Raw genomic sequence first — 20,128 nt, 5'->3', positions numbered from 1 at the left:
CATTTATTTTGGACAGATGGCAGGTGGCATTGCTCCGGGGCCTCCTCCTTGTGTCAGTTGATTACAGTTGATCATCCTTGGGTGTCAGCCAGCCTGTCTCAGAAACTGAAAAGCTGTCACCTTATTTAGACCTCTCTTATTTAAAGGTTAGCCACAGCATTTTGAGGACTTAAAAATACTTCTGCAGAAGGAGAGTGCTGCAGCCTGTGTCAGAGGGTGTGTGAGTTGCCAGAGCAGGAACTGGAGTGGGTCAGTCAGCTGGCGGCAGTCACCCCCAGTGCAAGGCAAGGCCTGTTGCTGCCAGGCCCAGCTAGGGGAAGAGTTCTGGTCTCTGGCCTTTAATAATCCTAGCTCCTTTTGTATTTGCCAGGTCCTCACACAGCACCAAGAGGCTGCAGAGCTGCAAAAACAGCCCACCTTCCATGTAGCCCAGCCCCCGACACTTCTCTGGCCTCTAGTTAAGGCGTGTGTGGACGTGGGAAGCGGAGGGCTGTCTGTCAAGATTACTGGTTATGTTCTGTGCATTTCACATCCTGTGTCCCCAGGTATTTTCTTACAGGAATAAAGGACTTTTTGGCCAAAGCTCTGATAAACTTGTCCTTTTCATGGTCATCATTCTCAGCCCTAGCTCTGTCATCCATTTCTGCTTTCACCTATGTTCTTAACTGTGCAAGTCTGCCCCAACAGCAGAGGGGCCTCTCTTCCAGGTCTCTCTTGCCCCAGGGGCCTCTTGGGAAGTCTGTGCAGCTGCCTGAGGTGTACCTTCCAGCCAGTGAGAGGCACAGTGCTGGGCGTGGGGCCCCCGGCATGCTGCAAGAGCTTTGGACCATTTCCGGGTGCCCTGGGACATGTCAGCGATTCTTTGCCTGTTCAATGCTGCCTTCCTTCCAGACGGCCCTCGGCACTTCTCTGGGCATTCCATGTATTTTCATTGACTGATGTGAAAGCCTCATGAGGTAGATGGAACACACCCTTTCACACTCCCCAGGCTCTCAGGTGGTTTGTGAGGGCCCAAGGCGCACAGCAGCTGAGCTGTGCCTAAAGGAAGGGGAAGGCTGCAGCAAGTGTGGTGAAGCAGCAGAGGTGAGGGCCAGAAACGAGGTGGGGAGAGTGGGTGAGGAAGCTGAGAGGGCAGTGAGTTCAGGGCAGTTGATCACGGAGATGATGCAAATGGCCAGAAAGGAGGGCACAGGTGCGGCTTTGCTTCTGGGAGCACAGGTCATGCTGTGGGAACTAGAGGCTGCAGAGCCCGAGAGTTACACACGGGGTGCTGGACTGAGACGGGGCCAGGGGTCAGAGGGAGTGACCACCGTGGAGGTCTGGGCTAAGGAGTAACGGGGTAGATGCAGAGTCCAAAGGAACCTTTTTTAAAGAGAAAAATACTTGTTTCAGATTTGGGGTTAGCTAAGGATAAGAGATTTTCTAAAATTTTTCCTGGGGACCCAGATCATCATTGCTTAGAGGAAATTGTGACTGCTTAGTAAAATGGGGGGATCAGCAAACGTACAAATAAACAAACTATGCAAGAGCCCCAACATGGGGAAAATCCATTTGTAATTCATTTAAGGGTAAGGGAACACACAGAGAACACTCAGCTCATGCAGTTAACTTTTGTTCTTTTTAATTTTATTTAAGGAGTACAACTTCATGCATTTAATATATACAGATCTGGAGACATGATGCTTCTTCCCTCCCTACTTCCTTCACACCTATACTCCTGCCTTTCTTCCTCCTCCCTCTTCCTTTCCCATTCTTATTTTTTACAGAGATCAATTTTCAGTTAGTTTTTATACTCATAAGATTAACTCTGTACTAAGTAGAGAGTTTATGTATTAGTATGAAGAAAATAGAAGTAAGCTGCTTTTTTCCTCATGCAATATTAAAAACTAAATATGAGGATTTTACCACGTTCTTACTGATTAACCAGTAATAGGGGAAGAAAAGTAATAGGGGAAGAAAAGGAGTATTGAAAACCTTTTTTTTTTTTTTTTAAAGGGAAAGCGTTTATTGGGGGAAACTCGACAGAGTGGAGGGAAGGGCCGATGAAGGAGAGCGTAAGACAGAGATCAGGAGAGAGAGCGCGCGCCACGTGTACAGGAACAGTTCCTTTTAAAACTTCTCAGGAAAGTGGGAGCAGCGAATCCCATTAGGATGGGGGTGGAGCTTACACCAGTGGTTGGGCCATGTGGCCACCTGGCTTCCAGCAATGGCGGTGGGGGCTAGAGCCTAGGATGGTGTCAGGGTGTGGATCACACCATAGATAAGATGGCGCCATTTTACCAACATTCTCCCCTTTTGTTTTTTCTAAAGCAAGAGTTGTGTGGGATTACATTAACCCCAAAAGTCCAGGAGGGGTAGAGGGACGATAATCTATCTTTAGAGCTACTTCCTGCTGACATGGGGCAACGAGGTACTCTTTGCTGGCATGAGATGATGTCTGAAGCCTCTGTCTTCTGGGTGGGGAGCCGAGTATATCGCTGTAGCAGCATTTAGGAAAACCTTTTTTTAAATCACATCTATATTGAATATATTGAATATCTATATTCAAACCTTTTTGTGTGTCCTTATTCTCTAAACAATATATGTAACAACAATCTACATAGCTTGTCCATTGTATAGGTATTATAAGTCATCTAGAGATGATTTAAAGTACACAGGAGGATGATGCCTACGTTTTATGCAAATACAGTAACATTTTATATGAAGGGCTTGAGTACCTGCCAGGTTTGGTACCCAGGAAGGGCTGTGTGGTGTTCAGGCTGAAGCTATACATGTGAATATTTACTCCCAGTCCCAATGAAAACAGTCTTCTAGACCTGTTACTGTTTAAGGTCAAAACTACACATTGAACAGTCATAAATAATAGTATATTATAAATTACCAAAGATTTCAAAGACATGCCATGATCCGATTTGGTATCTTTCAAATGCATGCATAGATGGGGTGTTCAGAAGTTCTGTGGGAGGAGCGGGCCTTGTGGTGCAGTGGGTGAAGCTGCTGTTTTTGATACCAGCATCCCATATTAAAGTGCTGCTTTCAGTCACACCTACTGCACTTCCGATCCAGCTCCCTGATAATGCATCTGGAAAGGCAATGGAAGATAGCTGGGGTGCTTAGGCCACTGCCACCCATATCAGAAGCCAAGATGTAGTTTCTGGCTCCTGGCTTCATCCTGGCCCAGCCTTGGCTGTTGCAACCATTTGGGGAGTGAACCAGTGGATGGAAGATCTCTCCCTCTCTGCCACTTCTGCCTTTCAAATAAATAAATACATCTTTTTAAAAAGAAAACATGGAAAATACATCCGAATAAAAAACTGCTGACATTTTAATTTTCTGCACAAAAATAAACTTTTCTTTTAATCCCATTTTTTCCATGACCTCTCTGATGTACCTGCTCTTCAGAAGGACCCTGAATGTCTGTCCTGATGCCATCACTTTCCCTGCCTGGCCAGGACTCTGGGGCTTCCACGGGGCTTCACAAGAGGGGCTGTGCAGGGCCTCAAAGTATTTTCTCCCTTCTGAGGGGTGACCAAGTTCCTTTTCTAAGAACGCACAGCTGTCATTGTGATGTAGCCAGTGGTGCAGTGGGTGAAACTGCTGCTTGCAACTCTAGCACCCCATATCAGAGTGTCAGTTTGAATCATAGCCATTCCTCTTCATTTCCAGCTTCCTGCTAATGACTTGGGAAGGTACTGGAAGATGACCCATGTGCTTAGGTCCCTGCCACCCATGTAGAAAACCAAAAGCGAATTCTGGCCCCTGGCTTTGGCTTGGCCCAACCCTGGCCTTTGTGTTTAGAGAGTAAACTAGTAGATGGAAGGTTGTTTTCTCTCTCTGCCTCTCCCTCCCTCCCTGTCACTCTGCCTTTCAAATACATAAATAAATAACTCAAAAAATAATGCAAGACTCTTCATAACTGACTTATTTCCAGTCACAAGGGTGTGACTTTTCTGTTCCCCTGAATAAGAGAGAAATCACCCATCTTTCCCCTTCAACATTTCAGCTGGAACTTGCTGGCTGAGTGTTAGATTCTTAGACACAGTTCACCCTTGGAATAGCTCCAGCTCACCTGTACCTTCTACAATTAATTAACATGCATTACAGGCAAGATTTTTTTTTTTTTTTTTTTTTTTAAGATTTGTTTGTTTATCCAAAAGGCAGAATGGTGGGGCAGGGCGAGGGGTGGTGTAGAGACAGAGATCGTCCATCCACTGGTTCATTCCCTAAGCGCCCCCGTCAACCAGGGCTAGAAACTACATCCATCCCAACCCTTGGTCGCCAGGACCCAAGCCTTGGAGCCATCATCCAGTGCTTTCCCAAGTACGTTACCAGGGAGTTAGGATAGGAAGCAGAGCAGCCAGGACTCCAGTATGAGATGCCTGTGCCCAAGCTGCACTTTAACCTGCTGTGCTACAATGCCAGCCCCATTTTTTTTTTTTTTTACTTTTTAAGATTTTATTTTTATTTATGAGAGGTAGATTTACAGACAGTGAGAGGGAGAGACAGAGAAAGGTCTTCCATCCGCTGATTCACTCCCCGAATGGTCCCAACAGCCAGAACTGAGCCAATCTGAAGCCAGGAGCCAGGAGCATCTTCTGGCTCTCCCACGTGGATGCAGAGGCCCAAGGACTTGAGCCATCTTCTACTGCTTTCTCAGGCCATAGCAGAGAGCTGGATCAGAAGTGGAGCAGCCGAGACTCGAACCAGCACCCATATGGAATGCTGGCACTGCAGGTGGAGGATTAACCTACTGCGCCACAGCGCTGGCCCCCATTATTTTAAACAATGTTTTAAATGACACTTAAACAGGATTTCATGAAGCTAATAATGATGCAAAGAACTTTTTTGACTTAACCTTAATATTTTTTTGAATTCCATTTTCTGGTTATCTATTATAGAAAATATATCTGATATAAGTCACATTACCTTTATTCTTAATAAATCTTTTTTTTTTTTTTAATTTGTCGACTTATTTGAAAGTCAGAGTTACAGAGAGAGAGAGAGAGACAAGGAGAGAGATCTTCCATTCACTGGTTTACTCACCAGATGGCTGCAACAGCTGTGGCTGGGCCAGGCCGAAGCCAGGAGCCAGGAGCTCTTTCTAGGTCTCCCACATGGATGCAGGGGCCCAAGCACTTGGGCTATTTTCTGCTGCTTTCCCCAGGCCATTAACAGGGATTTGAATAAGTGGGGTATCTGGGGTATGAACCAGTGCCCATATGAGATACTGGCATCACAGGCAACAGCTTTACCTACTATGCCATAACACCAGCCCCAATTCTTAATAAATTTTTTAGGTTTCCTCAAGTGTTTTTGGAATTTGATAGAATAAAGTCTCCAAACAGTCAAATCCTATTTTTCATTTCTCCTTATATACTGCTGTTGATACATGAGATTGGGTCAGGAGATTTTCTGCAAGTTATGTTTTAATCCCCAATGTTTGTCTCATGAGATTGGCAAATATACCTTAAAAGAAGGAAAATTGACTAGCTAAACATTTCATTTTGTTCTATTTTTGCCTTAATTTCAGTATATAATTTGTGACATAATTTTTCATTAATTTACAGGCATGTTTTCCACAAATCCTGCGTGGACCCCTGGCTTAGTGAGCATTGCACCTGTCCAATGTGCAAACTTAATATTTTGAAGGCCCTGGGAATTGTGGTATGTTTCCTATTTTGTGATCACTTTTGTGTAATATTGCATTTACATGTTGTATAACACAGTTGGCATAGTAGGCATGAGTAAGTCTCATGAGCATGCACAGGCGCTCCTTGCCTTTAACCTTGTTAGTCCAGCAGTGCCTCTCTTCCAGACTGCTTGAGATGTAACCCATCTCAGGGAACTCCTAGGACGGAAGATAAATAACTATACTAGTCCACTGTTAAAAGAAAGCTTCTGTTGAATTGTGGATATGTGGTGAAGAACTGATATGTAGACAAAGACATGATTTTCCTTCATTCCAAATCTGTTTTTAAAGGAAGAAATATAGAGAGTGACTTTTGACTCTGGTCCAATTTTAACTGGTAATATTTTAAGCATTTAGCTTAATATAAAATGATGTCGTCACTTATGTTCCCTTCTCTAACATTTGCCTTTGATTTCTTGGGTGTTGGCAAGTTGCAAGCAGTAAAACTGGGTGGTGAGCAAATCCCCAGGAGAAGCTTTAACAGCCTGGCCAGGGTGGCAGCCAGGTCTGCAGCCCAGAGGTCAGTTCTGGCAGGTGCTCCGATAGCACTGACTTAACAAGGACCTTGGAGGCTTCCTACACGAGTATTTCCTTGCTTACGAGAAGTATTTATCCAGGCTTATGCTTTTTAAAAGAAAAAAAAAAATACTTGCTAGTCTCAATAGAAATAATCTCCTTATGGAACAAAAAGTTGAGTTTATTCTAACATGTGAACTCCTCATTTCAGCCTTGCAACTCCACTGAGACGTAGGTAGTCCTATTTTAAATATGCTACCCAGTCGCATTTGAAAGCAGTCCAGTTGATCCATTTGGGCATTAACACCCCAATTATCCTGTCTGCATAGATCCTGCCAGGCATGGGGTAGGTTAACTCAGGGTTTCTCAGCCTTAGCATTAGTGGAGTGGGTAATTCCTTCTGATGCGGGCTGTCTTGTGTGTGGTAGGTTATTCAATAGTATCCCCAGCTTCTGCAAGATGCCAGTAGCACAGTACTCCAAGCACAGCAGGCAGAAATATCTGAAGACCTTGCCATGTGTCCGTGCGCACCACTTGAAACTGGCTTAGTTTGGAATATCTGCTATACGGCCTGGCACAAAGAGGACGCTTGGGAGGTAGTAGTTTGCCCTCTGCCATTGCCTCTGGCCTGCTTGTTTTTGTTTAAGTGTATTCTTTCAAGTGCTAATACTTTCCCCTTCTGTTTTAATAAAAATCCTTCTAAAATGTGTTAAAACTATCATGATTCCTTAAACATTCCTTAAAACAATAAGCCTTTTCTAATAGAGTGTCATTATAAGCATCAGCTATTCTACTGTGCTATAAATGTTTTTAGTAACACTTTGGAATGATCTCAAGCAATTCTTTGGCCCAGGAGGCCATTGGTTCTGCTAGTTGGCTATCACTTCTCTCTGTAGAAACTTCTCTCACACCTTTCCCAGCCCTGTTTCTAATATACTGTCTGCTACAGGCAAAAAGAGCCCCAGGTTGCTAGGGAAGCCACCTATGCACAGTGTTAAATCAGGAGCTTCTATGCACACTTCGTAATTGGAAGACTTTGGTCCCCGGCCACTCTTAACTGTCCTTCAGGATTGGGGCTTACGTTCCAAAGTTGTTGTCCTAGTGTTGAAGAATATTAGACTGTGATCTGGCTTTGGCTGTGTGGCTTCGTTATGTTTCAAGGCCGAAAATGTTTTCAAGCTGACTGCCAGATAAGTTCAATCAGAGGGGTAGTTTGTTAACCCACTGTCCCTCAACACTGACACTCTGACATTATCCAAAGTAATAGAGCTGACAGATGTTTAAACCGAACATTTGTCAGCTCTGTCCTAATGACTATGACTCCCCGTCTTTGCAGTGGAATGGCAGATACTTAGATTTGTTATTCTTACAGTTATTTCTAATCTGGAACTATTTTGCAGCCAAATTTGCCTTGTACTGATAATGTAGCATTTGATATGGAAAGGCTGACCAGAACCCAAGCAGTCAACCGAAGATCAGCCCTGGGTGACCTTGCCAGTGACAACTCCCTGGGCCTTGAGCCACTTCGGACTTCGGGGATATCGCCTCTTCCTCAGGATGGGGAGCTCACTCCTAGGACAGGAGAGATCAACATTGCAGTAACAAGTAAGTGGTGACCCCTTGCCCAGGCACAGGGCAGCCATGTAGTCTGCAACCCAGAAAGTAATGTGTGCTTTTGTTCAGATACTTGGAATGACAGCGCATTCTTTATTGTAAGGAGCTTGTATATTTGGATGTATTTGACAGGAATGGCTGCATTTAATGGTGGTCATTCAGGGGGTTTGTCTTAACTGGCTGTTTGCTGGACCTTGTGTTGAAATCATTGCACTGCAAATAGACGGTTAAGAGGGAGACGATGGAATGTGACATCTGCGTCAGCAGCATCACCAGTGTGTGCATAACTGAGCACCGGAGCTCTCGGATCTCCCAGGCTGCAAGCCTGGTGAAAAAATGATGCAGAATTTGAACCTAACCGTGCACAGCTTGAGGAACGGTTGAAACTGCCTGTTGTTGCTCGCTCTGTTTTACACTCTATATAGTCTCTTGGCACTTAATTCTATTACAATTGTACACGAGGTGAGAGAAAAGCTGAAAGGTAATCTGCCTAAACAATACTCTGGGCTAGTTGTGAACATCATGATTGTTGAACTGTTGACAAGCAGAGAAGAAATGCACCGAGTGTTTCGATGGCGGTGCCTAAGGTACGGTGTGAGTGGGTCGGCAGCGTGCGTGTGAGCGTGTACATGTGCACCCTAACAGGCCAGCTTCTCTCTTTGGTTCCATCCTTTACACGATATTTCCATCTAACAACCTTCACCCATCTTCCTTGTCACCACTCTGGTGCTGCCTCTTCCAGTGTGTGCCATTGCTTGCCTCAGCCTCACAGCCTGCAGCTTCTGGGACTGCGCTTCACACCAGGAGTCAGAGAGGGAGTCAGTCACGCGGGTGAGGCCCTAACAGAGCACCGCCCAACTGAAGGACATTTTGAACCAAGCAGGGACTGTTCACTACAGTTGGGTTTCCCACTGTTTTATTCGATCATTCATGTAAACCCAAAGAGCCCCCTTCATTTAGTTGTAAAATAAGTCAAACTATTGTGTGCTGTAATTTGGCTCATTTCTTACCATTTCCTAGTGATGTGTTTTCATAGCATTCCATGGTTTTCCTACTGTGGCATCTAGGTTTGTTGGGCTAGGCCTGAGAGTAATAGAGGAGATGGAGGCAGTTTGTTAATGAGTTTGTAGGTCTCTCCTGGCTCAAAGGCTACTATAAGGTACTTTATGTAGTAATACCCTGTCAGAATCTTGGGTTTTGGTGATAAAGTAGCATTACTTCATATACCAGATTAATCCCCTTGGGCAGAATCTACACATGATGTTAGTAAATTAAATTCATGTGACTAAACTAAATCAGAGCTACCTGTACTTTTCCCTCCAAAGCCCTGTGGCGCCACAGCCACTACAGTACTGTGTGCAAGGCACTGTGCTAACTAGGCACTGGGGAGGACACAGGTGCCTGCGGCCGGCCACAGTGGGTCACTGCTGAAATACCTGTGGGCCTGTCATGGTGCTTGCTAGCCTTTATTTATAACTGAAGTGACACACATACAGATGTGTACTTAGAATGTGGGAACGTAGACATAATTGAAGTTCTAAAAATTAGTCTGCTTATCATATGTTAAAGTTGCTAAGGAAGAGAAAGCAGGCTGTATTCAGCTCCTTACGCATCTTAAGGTTGGTGTGTACTCTTCTCTTAATGTGTTAGAATGCCATTGTGCACTTCTCCTGACGCGTTAAAAGGGTGGCTTTCATGTGGATTCGTGAATGTACGTTTTGACCTAAATAAAAAGCTTCAGTCTGGAGATGAGGAAAATCATAATCCAAAAGGCAGTGGATGCCCTGTTATTTATTTGTTTTTTTATGACTTGCATCTTTTTTTAAATTTATTTTTTAAGGAATACAAATTTATAAGTACAACTTTAGGAATATAGTTGCCCTGTTATATAAAGAGGACAAACTGACTAGCTATTTTAATAGTGTAAACCAAGATGGGCGGATAAATGTTCACAGAACAAGCCCAGCATCCTGCAGAGAGCTCTTCTAAACCTTTGAAGACTAAGATTGACAGTCTAAGGGAAGTGCAATAACCTTTGTCAAGAAACATGCCTGTGCACACTCAGTTTTGGATGCAGTTTTAGGACTCATGGGGCTAAGATTAAGAAACATCGCATCAGGCACAGCTCTGTGTATAAACATTTGGCATCCTGGCAGTAAATATTTCCTCTCTGTCCCTGCAGAGGCGGAGGGGATTTTACTGTGAACTACTTTGTTGGACCAGCCCAAGTTGTGAACACTCTAAGACTGTACTTGAGACTTTTTAGGGAGTCAGACTAATTCTCAAGTTGTTGAAGTTCTCAATAAATACTTTTTAAAAATGTTTTCATCTTATTTGAAAGTCAGAGAGAGAAAGATAGAGATCTTCCATCCACTGTTTCACTCAAAAAATACCCACAACAACCCCAGGCTGGACCTGGTCAATACCAGGAGCCTGGAACTCCATCCAGGTCTCCCACATGGTGGTAGGAGGTTAAGTACTTGATCCATTCCCTGCTGCCTCCAAGGGTGCACAGCAGCAGGAAGCTGGAATCAGAAATGGAGCCTTGAACTTGAACTTGACACTTGAACTCAGACACTCCGATATGGAATGTGGACCTCCCAGGCAGCATCTTAACTGCTGTGCCAAATGCAACTCAGATGCTGGGTTTAAAATGTTACCTTGGCAATACAGGCTCTGAAAAGTAAAGGAGAAATATTAACAAAGTTTTTGGATGGACAGAGCCTGAGAGTCTGCATAAAAACCCTTAGAGTTCTACGTTTCAGAGGTTTTCATCTCTTTAGTGGACCGGTGTTTGTCTGTCCCCGTCCTGCCAACTCCTCCTGCCTGGCACAGCCAAAAAAACCAAGGCTGCTTCCCAGCACCAGGAGTGTGAAGCATGGTGCCTGGCTTCCTGAGACACCAGTGAGGTGTTCTCTTTATGTGAATAGTGTAAGTCATCCCATGCAGTAGGGAAAAGAATGTAGACAGCAGTGCCGTGGAAGGCCAGCATGCAGACTTCGTAGAGCACCCACGAGACCTTTGAGACCTTGCTCCGTATTTCTGGCCTTTACCTAAGAAAGAGCGACACAACCATGCAGAAATGACAAAGTGAAGAAGAAAAGAAGATTCTAAGTATGGTTAGTCTACTTTGCTGTCATTTAAATTCACAGTGGGAAAAACCTATATCTACGCGCAATTTTCTATTTTTTCCCAACACACTGTTTGGTGGCCACACTCGTCACGTCCTAAGAACCTAAACTGGAAGAAATGGCCGGGCCGCTGTCCTGTCTCCTGCGCAGCTCTCACCAGCACTTCCACTAACCTCCTCCAGTTAGTAGCTCTGGCAGATCTCCTCCTGCTTCACTGCCTTGGGCCAGTCTTGGCTTACACCTCCGTTGACGTCTGCTTCGTTGCATTTGAGGGAAATGTTGACATCGCTTTGACTTAAACCTTCTCCCCAGAGTGATTTCCTCCCTTTCCTTTGTCAACAGAAGAATGGTTTATTATTGCCAGTTTTGGCCTCCTCAGTGCTCTCACTCTCTGCTACATGATCATCAGAGCCACAGCTAGCTTGAATGCTAATGAGTAAGTAACAAATTGTTTTTTGGATTGCATGTGCCAGATAATCCCAAGAAAAGATGTAGGTTAATTTTCATAAAGGTAGTGAGAATTAGCTTTCCACCAGCTTCATTCAGATCCCAGTGGGGTCACACCTAGCGAAATAATTTATTTCATGAGCATACTTTTAGTACACCACACAGATTGGGAGTTTACCATGTTCAACAAGAGCAGCTCTCTTAAGAAAGGATCTAGAGAGAGGTTTTCATTAGCATGAGCTTATGAAATCAGCAGGGCACGCATGTCAGTCTTGTTAGGCAAAAGGAAGGACCCCCTTGGCTTGGGCTCATCAAGCTTTTCTGGAATCCTGCATACTTAGCTTTTGGGCAGACACCAGCACCCTTGCCAGTGACGTGGATGTTTACCTGCGGGAGAGAAATAACCAGGAAGGCCTGCTGTATAATTTTAGGAAGACTGCCAGGGAGACAAGAAAATGAGCGTGGACTTTATCTCCAAAGGGAAGGTTCCAGGAAGGCAGGTCTCACCACAGGAAGAGGAGGAACATGGGGTTGCCAGGGGCAGAGCCTGGGACTGTGGTGCAGGCAGAAACTGGTGTTCCTTGTTGTGACTGCTGTGCGTAAGCACTTGTTCCGAGGATGGAAGTTAGGCAGAATGAATCGGGTCCATGGCGATCTGGTGACTTTCCAAGGTGACTTTCTGTGGGAATAAGATACAGAAAAGGCTTTCCGTTTTTGCTTTAAATTTAGGGCATTTACTGCAAGACGTTACCTAGGTTTTTTCTTTCAGCAGTTTCCCTGAAAGCTGACTAGAGATGAAAGCAACCCTGAAGCTCTGCCCAAATTTGAGCCTCAGTGGGTGCCAGTGGAATTCATGTGCTCTCCGTATTCAGTTATGTCCTGGCACCGTAAGTGATCAGTAATTAATCAGACACCTTCGTGCTGCTGATTTAATTGACTGTCCATTGTCCAGCTTTAGAAACAGTGGGCAAGCCTAGCAAGTTACCCTGACCCGTTGGCTGGATCCTTGCATGAGTCCCCTGTGGCCTCCAGGACCTGCCCAGTGCGGCTTTGCTCCAGCAGAGCAGCAATGCTGCTTGGACTCCACACCTCGATCTAGAGGGGGCAATTCCCCTCCCACACTTCGTAATTGTGAGCCCTGGGCAGTTACATGTATCTGAAGTTCATTGAGGTCTTCTGTAAGGCAGGGAGAATGGTAGGACGGCATCACAGGGTCCTTGTCGAATCAACACTTGAAGCGCTTAGCACAGTGCCTGGTACATAAGTGCTCGATAAGCATTAGCCACGTCCATTGCGGCCTCTAATCAGTTCTGTGACCTTTATCTTTGGTCAGCGATTTTAACTTCTTCCATGAAGTAGGATATGAGGCCATAGGAGCTCTGTGAGTGCCTATGAGCTAGACCTCAATTCAGAAGGAAACACTTACTTCACCTGTAGCCACCGTTGTGCTTACTCCTGTGATCACCATCAGACTAGGTAATAATTCAAGCCCACTCCTTAAAAATGTCACAATTGAGTGATCCCTGGACACTTGTTGAGAATTACGAAGTGATTTAATGGTCATCTGACTGCCTCTCAGAGCCTGCCTGATGCTCAGTACACACACCAGGTATTTGAGAGATGCTCAGTGGACGTGTTGCCTGTTAGAGATCAGTGTCTGGGCCGTGTTTCTGTTCCATGCATAAATGCCTGCATGACTCAATTCAGAATCAAGTCATGGATCCCAGATCCATGTCTCAGTCCAGCCTTTCTTCCATTGGCCTCGTAGTGGGTTAGTACTGCAGTCACTCATTTGAATATTGCTGTGCCTTCAATCAAAACCACTTTGAAGGACAACATTCATGATCCCATGCAGAGAGAGAAGTTGAGAGTGTGAGCGGGCGTGTGTATGTATACATGCATATGACTACATGAGAGAATGGTCACTGGAATATTAGTGGTGATTATCTGAAGTTAGAATTTGAGGTGATGTTTTCCTCTCCAATTTCTGTTTTTGTGTGGTGATTTTTTTTAACAGTAAGCATAAATTACTTAATTTTTTAAAAGCCGTTTTTACTGTGGGGATAATACAAGAGATAATACTCACTCTTACCTAGTATTTGTTCCTCAGAAATGTTTTTGAAAAATTCCTATGATTTTATTCTAGAGAAAAGTTTGTTTCAACAAATAAATTTACAGTTATTCATTAATGGATTCTTTGAAATTTACCTTATTTCTGTTTTTGCCTCTACCAAAAAACTTAATTCCAAAATGAGAACCGGTTTTCATTTTATTTGCCTTGGCTTAATATTCTGAGTAATCTCATCCATTTGTAAGATATCTCATTATATAGACAGATACCATCTTTTGGCATGTTAGTGATTATCTGACAATTGCCTGTGCGCATGTGCCTGCTAGAAGGTCTCCTCTTCTGACAGTATTATGCAGCACTGATCTTGTTTATGGGAGTTCAGCAAGCCCTTGACCCAGTCCAGTCACTTGTGAGACCCTGTGAGCCAAATGAAGCAGCAGAACCAGTTGTGAGAGCAGGTGTGCAGAGCCCAGGCACCTCCCATCCTCCGCTGCAAGCAGGTGGACAATACTTGCATAAAGAACAGCTGGCTGGAGTGACCGTACCTGCTGGTGCTCACACACCCTGCACACCTACCAAGGGCTTGGCACTGCTGCCTTCAATCAGAAGCCCATGTATCTGAGTCACTGCCTTCTGTTTATTTAAGTACTCTATTGTGACTAATTGTGCCTTAAATTTTTTTTAATATTGCAAACAAATTTGGTGAATTCTCAGACTGCAAATAGAAACAGGGTGGTAGTCAGACAAAAAAAATAAATGCAAGGTAAATGTATGTATATGTGTGTATACACACACATTTACCTTGTGTGTGTATATTTATACACACACACATACATACATACATACATACATATACATATATAGTACCCAGGTGACATGGGAGAGATTTTCAGTCAGTGAGAGGTTTAACCAGGTATATCCTCTGAAGCCTTTTCCAGGACCTGGGTTCTGAGACATAGAAACCATGTCCAAAGAGTGACAGAAATGGAGCCCAGGCAGGTAAGATTCAGTCTCAGCAGGAAGAAATGGATCTGATGAGGATGATGTGGCCAAGTCACTAGAACAAACATCCTTGTAGCAAAAACCAAGGTTGAGAAGCCCTGGCTACATGCAGCAGGTCAGCAGGCTGTGGTTGTTCCCCGTGGCATCCTAGTGAGCAGCCCTCCTCTGAGGCAGAACAGCAGGAATTCCTAGATCAAATAAAGGGAATGGATATTTCTGTTCTGTCTGTGTGGTATTTTTGAGTTGTTCTGCTCAGGATTCATTTTTTTTGTTTTGTTTTGTTTTGTTTTTTTAAAGATTTATTTCAAAGGCAGAATTACAAAGAGGAGGAAAGATAGAGAGAGGGCAGGATGGAACTTCCATATGCTGGTTCATTCCTCAAATGGCCCTGGCCAAAACCAGGAGCCTGGAGCTCCATCTAGGTTCCTTCATGGGTGGTGGGGCACAAGGACTTGGTCCATCTTCTGCTGCTTTCTCAGGTGCATTATCAGGGAGCTGGATCAGAAGTGGAGCAGCCAAGACTAGAGCTGGAGCCCATATGGGATGCTGGTCCCAAAGGCAGCGGCTTAATCCTTTGCACCATAATGCTGGCCCTAGGACTGTCTAGGAGGAACATTGACAAATAGTAGATTAGTACATCTTGATAAGAAATCGGCTGAAAATGTGATGTCTTGGGGATGTATCAGAAAGAGTTTTTTCTTTTAAGATTTTTTTTATGGGGCCGGCACTGTGGTGTAGCAGGTAAAGCTGCCACCTGCAGTGCCTGGGCATCCCATATGGCCGCTGGTTCCAGTCCCAGCTGCTCCACTTCCAATCCAGCTCTGCTATGGCCTGGAAAGCAGTGGAAGATGGCCCAAGTCCTTGGACCCCTGTGCCCATGTGGGAGACCTGGAGAAAGCTCCTGGTTCCTGACTTCAGATCGGCGCAGCTCTGGCCATTGCGGCCAACTGGGGAGTGAACCAGTGGGAGTGAACCACCTCTCTCTCTATGCCTCTCCTTCTCTCTTTGTAACTCTTTCAAACAAATAAATAAATCTTTTTTAAAAAGATTTTTATTTGAGAAGAGTTACAGAGAGGCAGAGGCAGAAAGAGAGAGAGGTCCGCCATCCACTAGTCCACTCCCCAGATGGCTGCAACGCCTGGAGCTGCACCAATCCGGAGCCAGGAGCCTCCTCTGGGTCTCCCACACAGGCACAAGGGCCCAAACACTTGGGCCATCCTCCACCGTCCTCCCAGACCATAGCAGGGAGCTGGATTGGAAGTGCAGCAGCCGGGGCTCAAACCGGTGCCCAGATGGGATGCAGGCACTGCAGGCAGCAGCTCCACCCACCACACCACGGCGCCAGCCCCAGAAAGCGTTTTCAAACTTTTTATTATCAACTCCCACCATGAGATATATCTGGGTACTTCAAAAAGTTTATGAAAAAATAAAAGTTTAGGGAGCAGGCACTTAGCCTAGTAGTTAAGATGCCCACAACCTACACTGCAGTACCTGGATTCAGTTCCCAGTTCTGGCTCCTGACTAACACGCACCCTAGGAGGCATTGGTATGGCTCAGGTAATTGGATTCTTGCCACCTGTATGTGCCACCCAGTATGAGTTCCTGGTTCCCAACTTCAGCCTTTGTTGTTGTAGATATTTGGGGAATGAACCAGGGGACAGGATCTCAATCTCTGTCTCTCTGTCTCTTTCTCTGTCTTACTCTTTCTCTCTCTCTCTCAGTCTTTCTCAGAGATGGACTTCCAAGAGATGCTGTAGGAAAGGGGGCCCTGGAATTAAAATCCAATACTTCTGATTGCTACTCTTCCTTTTACTACTTGTCTTTGACTATTCCAGAGGGCCATTTGAGGGCTCCAAATGATATAGTTGAAAAAGTCAGATTTTAGTTTTCTGAAAGATTGATATGAAAGAAAAAAAGCCTATTAAAGGCAATGGAGAACTTTGGTTAGACTTTCCTGTGTCTGGCAGTTATCATTATTTGCTTTCAAGAGGTACTTTAATGTTATGGCTGCATTCATCTGTGGTGTTTGTTTCTGGGGCAGAGAGAGTGGCAAACAGAGAGATCTTCCATCTGCTGGTTCGCTCCCCAAATGCTGCAGCAGTCAGGGCTGGGCCAGGTTGAAGCCAGGAGCCTGGAACTCCTGGGCCTCCCTTGTGGGTAGCAGAGATTCAAGGACTTGGGCCATCATCTGCTGCCCCCTAGGGTACATGCTAGCAGGAAGCTTGAACCAGGACTCAAACCTCTGACATGAGATACAGTGTCCCAAACAGTGCCTTGATTCCTGTGTCAGATGCCTGCCCCCATGTTAGTTTATAGTCTCTTGAAAGGATAGCAAAATAAAACAGGTTTTTAAATCTTGATTCACTCCTAAAAAGCATTAGATTTAATATCCACTTTTTCGGAGAAACAACAGTGTGGTATCTACAATAGAAGTTACAGTAGCATAGAGCTTATCATAAAGTTCCACATCTGAGCTTTTCAAGAGCTGATTGTCTCCCTCTCTCCCCTTCTCTCCCCTTCTCTCTCCCTCTCTCCCCCTCTCCCCCTCTCCCCCTCTCTCCCTCTCTCCCTCTCTCCCTCTCCCCCTCTCCCCGTCTCCCTCTCTCCCTCTTCCTCTCCCTCTGCCTCTGCCTCTCTCTCAATCATTTAGATACCATTGCCCCAGCACTTGGTAGGCATCAGGCCCACTGACCCAGAGCCAGTAGAGAGCTGATTGCCTTGTGCTGCACATGCAGAGTGGGCAGTGTACAGCAACAGGAAGAGCCAAGGAGGGAGCACTGTGTTCTGTGTCATGCCCAGGGGGAGTTGAAAGAGACTTCACGGAGGGAGTGACTGAGGAACCAGGCTGGGCATAACTAGAGCACAGACCCAGGGAAAAGCAGGGCAGCTGCAGGGAGTGTTGTGGTTTGATGTGTCTGCTGTAGGTAGCAGTGGCGGCGGCACTAAGCAGGCTGCAGAAGTTGGACTTCATTCTTGCAAACAGTGGTTGGTGTCTAAGGCTTTTCGGCAGAGAGGTCATTCCTGCCTGCTGAGAGGTTGCTTTGAAATGCCAGAGAGTGGAGGCAGGAAGGCAGGTCAGGTAAAAATGTGGAGTTGGAGGAGGAAGTCAGTGTGGGGAAGAGAAGAAACCAAGAGATGCTGGAGAGCATCTGTCCACTCAGGATGATGTTGTTTGAAGCCCACATGTAGAACTCAGTGGAGACGGCAGGTCAGAGCTGAAAACACAACTGGAAACCATGAACATGAGCCAGAGTACACAGGGAGGACTGTGGAAGGTGATTGAGGATCTGGGGTGAAGGCAGTCCCCTCTCACCCCACGCCGGGGTGGCAGAGGGAGGGCAGGCCCTGAAAGTCAGGGGGAAGCTTAGGAAGATAGAGGGCACTTGTGGCACTGCTCTGAGGACAGACACACACACAGTCTGGAGCACTCCCCTCCTTCCCAGGAAGTCTCTGCTTTTCAGCTCCTATTTCAGAATATGTGATGTGCTTGTCTAAGGGGTAAGAGAAGGGCATACTTTAACACAACACCCACACACTCGGTGTTCAGAACAGGTCCTTACACCAGGGAGGGCTGTGCACTGTGTATGATTGTGTGGGGAACCACACGCTGGTAGCCTCTGCTTCTACCCGCATAACTTTGTAGAGCACTGAAACACTTGGGAGAGGCAGGCCGCTGGGTCCAGCTCCAAAGCTGCTGGTCTTGGGGAAATGCCAGTGCTTGACTGGCTTCCCCAGAGGGCATGAGAGATGGTCAGGGGCAGGCCCTTGCAACCTTTCAGTTAGGATCACCTGGGTGTCTGTTATTTTAAATCATTGGGAACTGCTTCGTAACTAATTCATAACCGCTCTTTCCTTTGACTCCTTAGGGTAGAATGGTTTTGAAGAAGAGAAAGCTGCTTCCTGACTGATTGCCTTGAAGGATAAAAGAACCTATTTTTGTGCATCATTTACCAATCATGCCACACAAGCGTTTATTTTTAGTACATTTTATTTTTTCATAAAATTGCTAATGCCAAAGCTTTGTATTAAAATAAATAAATAATAAAATAAAAAGACTGTGGTGTTGGGTATTATTCACCTACTTGTGTTTCAAAGGCTGGTTTAGGGATCACAGACCCAAAACTGCATGTTTCAGAGGCAGAATGTGCCCAGCACTCCTCGCCAGTGCAGTGGTGACACAGTTGTTCTGAGCTTTAGGTTGGATCTTGCGCGTCCTACATTGCTACTCCGTTTTGTTTTCCTTTAGGTCTTTGTTCAGTCACCCATCATTTCTGTTCCTTTGTTAGTAGTTGGTTTGCCCCCCATCTAAACTCAAGCTCCGTGGCACCAGGGCCTGGTAACTGTGTACTCCCCATTGTGTCCCCATTCTTAATAGAGTGCCTTGCACATAGTAAGTGAAGATGAATATAAGAAAGATTTTTTTCCTGAAATCCATACTATTAGTAATAATTTATATCTGTCCAAGACATTTTCTGACCTACTTAATACAATATTCTTTTACAAACAGCAAATCCAAAAACGTTGAGAGCAGCTTTGTGTGTGTGAGTAAGATGCGTTTACTGGGGAAGGTGCTGAAATGTTTTGTCGTGTGGTGTGTTTGAAACACTGTGAGTACTCTTGAGGATTCTGGGCAGGCAGCACTCAGCTCTGCACCTCAGCACCCCCAGGAGATGAGGATACAGCCCTGCTGATGCCAGGGAGTCATACAGCAGTCACACTCAACTCTGCGGGGAATTAAAGACTTTTTTCTCATTTTTAAAATTGAAATGTAATTCATGTACCAAGAAATGTATCCTTTTAAATGACACATTTCGGTAGTTTTTAGTCTATTCACAAGGTTATGTAACCATCAACACTATCTTTTTTTTTAATTCAGATGAACTTTATTGTAAATAACCAATAGCTTTTCAGCATCAACACTATCTAATTCATCCTAAATAGAAACCTCATACTCCCTAGCAGTAGCTACCTTCCCCTGCCAGCCCTGGAGACCAGGAGTGTGTATCTGTGTATGGATTTTCCTTTTCAGTGTCATCTATTGTGTGGCCTTCTGTTGGCTAGCTACTTTCCCCTGGAATAATGTGTTGAGGGTACATCCCTGTTGTAGCCTATGTCAGTGCTTTATTCCTTCTTGTAGCTAAGCGGTAGTCCATAGTGTGGATATGCTACATTGTGTTCATTCATCTGTTGTTTGGGTTGTTTCTACTTTTTGGCTATTATTAATAACGCTGCTATAAAATTTGCATACAAATTTTTGTATAAACATTATCTTGCCAGTTCTCTTAGATGTATCCCACAGGGTGGGATTACAGGATCAGATGGTAACCCTGTGTGTTTTAACTTTTTGAGAAAGTGTTCTCCAAAGCAGCTACACCATTTGATAGTCCTCGCAATATTGTATGAGGGTTATAGTTTCTCCACATCCTTTCTCGCACTTTGTTTTTATTGTAGCCAACCTAGTGAGCATGGAGTGGTATCTCATCGCATTTTTAATGTGTGTAACCCTAACAACTAGTGTTAAGCATCTTTTCATGTGCTTGATGGTCATTTTTATATCTCATTTAGAAAAGTGTCCATTCTAGGGGTCGGTGCTGTGGCGTAGCAGGTAAAGCTGCCACCTGCAGTGCCAGAATCCCTTATTGTTGCCAGTTTGAGTCC

General features: G+C 45.0%; 1 protein-coding gene across 1 annotated transcript in view; it reads left to right on the top strand.

Moving 5' to 3' along the window:
- Nucleotides 1–18,504, top strand: part of RNF130 (ring finger protein 130) — a 110,623-nt gene extending 92,119 nt beyond the window's left edge. Inside the window, exons 6-9 of the mRNA XM_062188574.1 lie at nt 5,568–5,664; nt 7,606–7,810; nt 11,293–11,386; nt 18,337–18,504. Coding sequence (XP_062044558.1) covers nt 5,568–5,664; nt 7,606–7,810; nt 11,293–11,386; nt 18,337–18,352 — 412 coding nt within the window. The 3' untranslated portion in view covers nt 18,353–18,504. The remainder of the gene's footprint in view (nt 1–5,567; nt 5,665–7,605; nt 7,811–11,292; nt 11,387–18,336) is intronic.
- Nucleotides 18,505–20,128: the final 1,624 nt, after the last annotated feature.

Source organism: Lepus europaeus, chromosome 4, assembly GCF_033115175.1.
Source record: "Lepus europaeus isolate LE1 chromosome 4, mLepTim1.pri, whole genome shotgun sequence".
Taxonomy (NCBI): Eukaryota; Metazoa; Chordata; class Mammalia; order Lagomorpha; family Leporidae; genus Lepus; species Lepus europaeus.
This window is presented reverse-complemented; position numbering and strand designations above follow the sequence as displayed.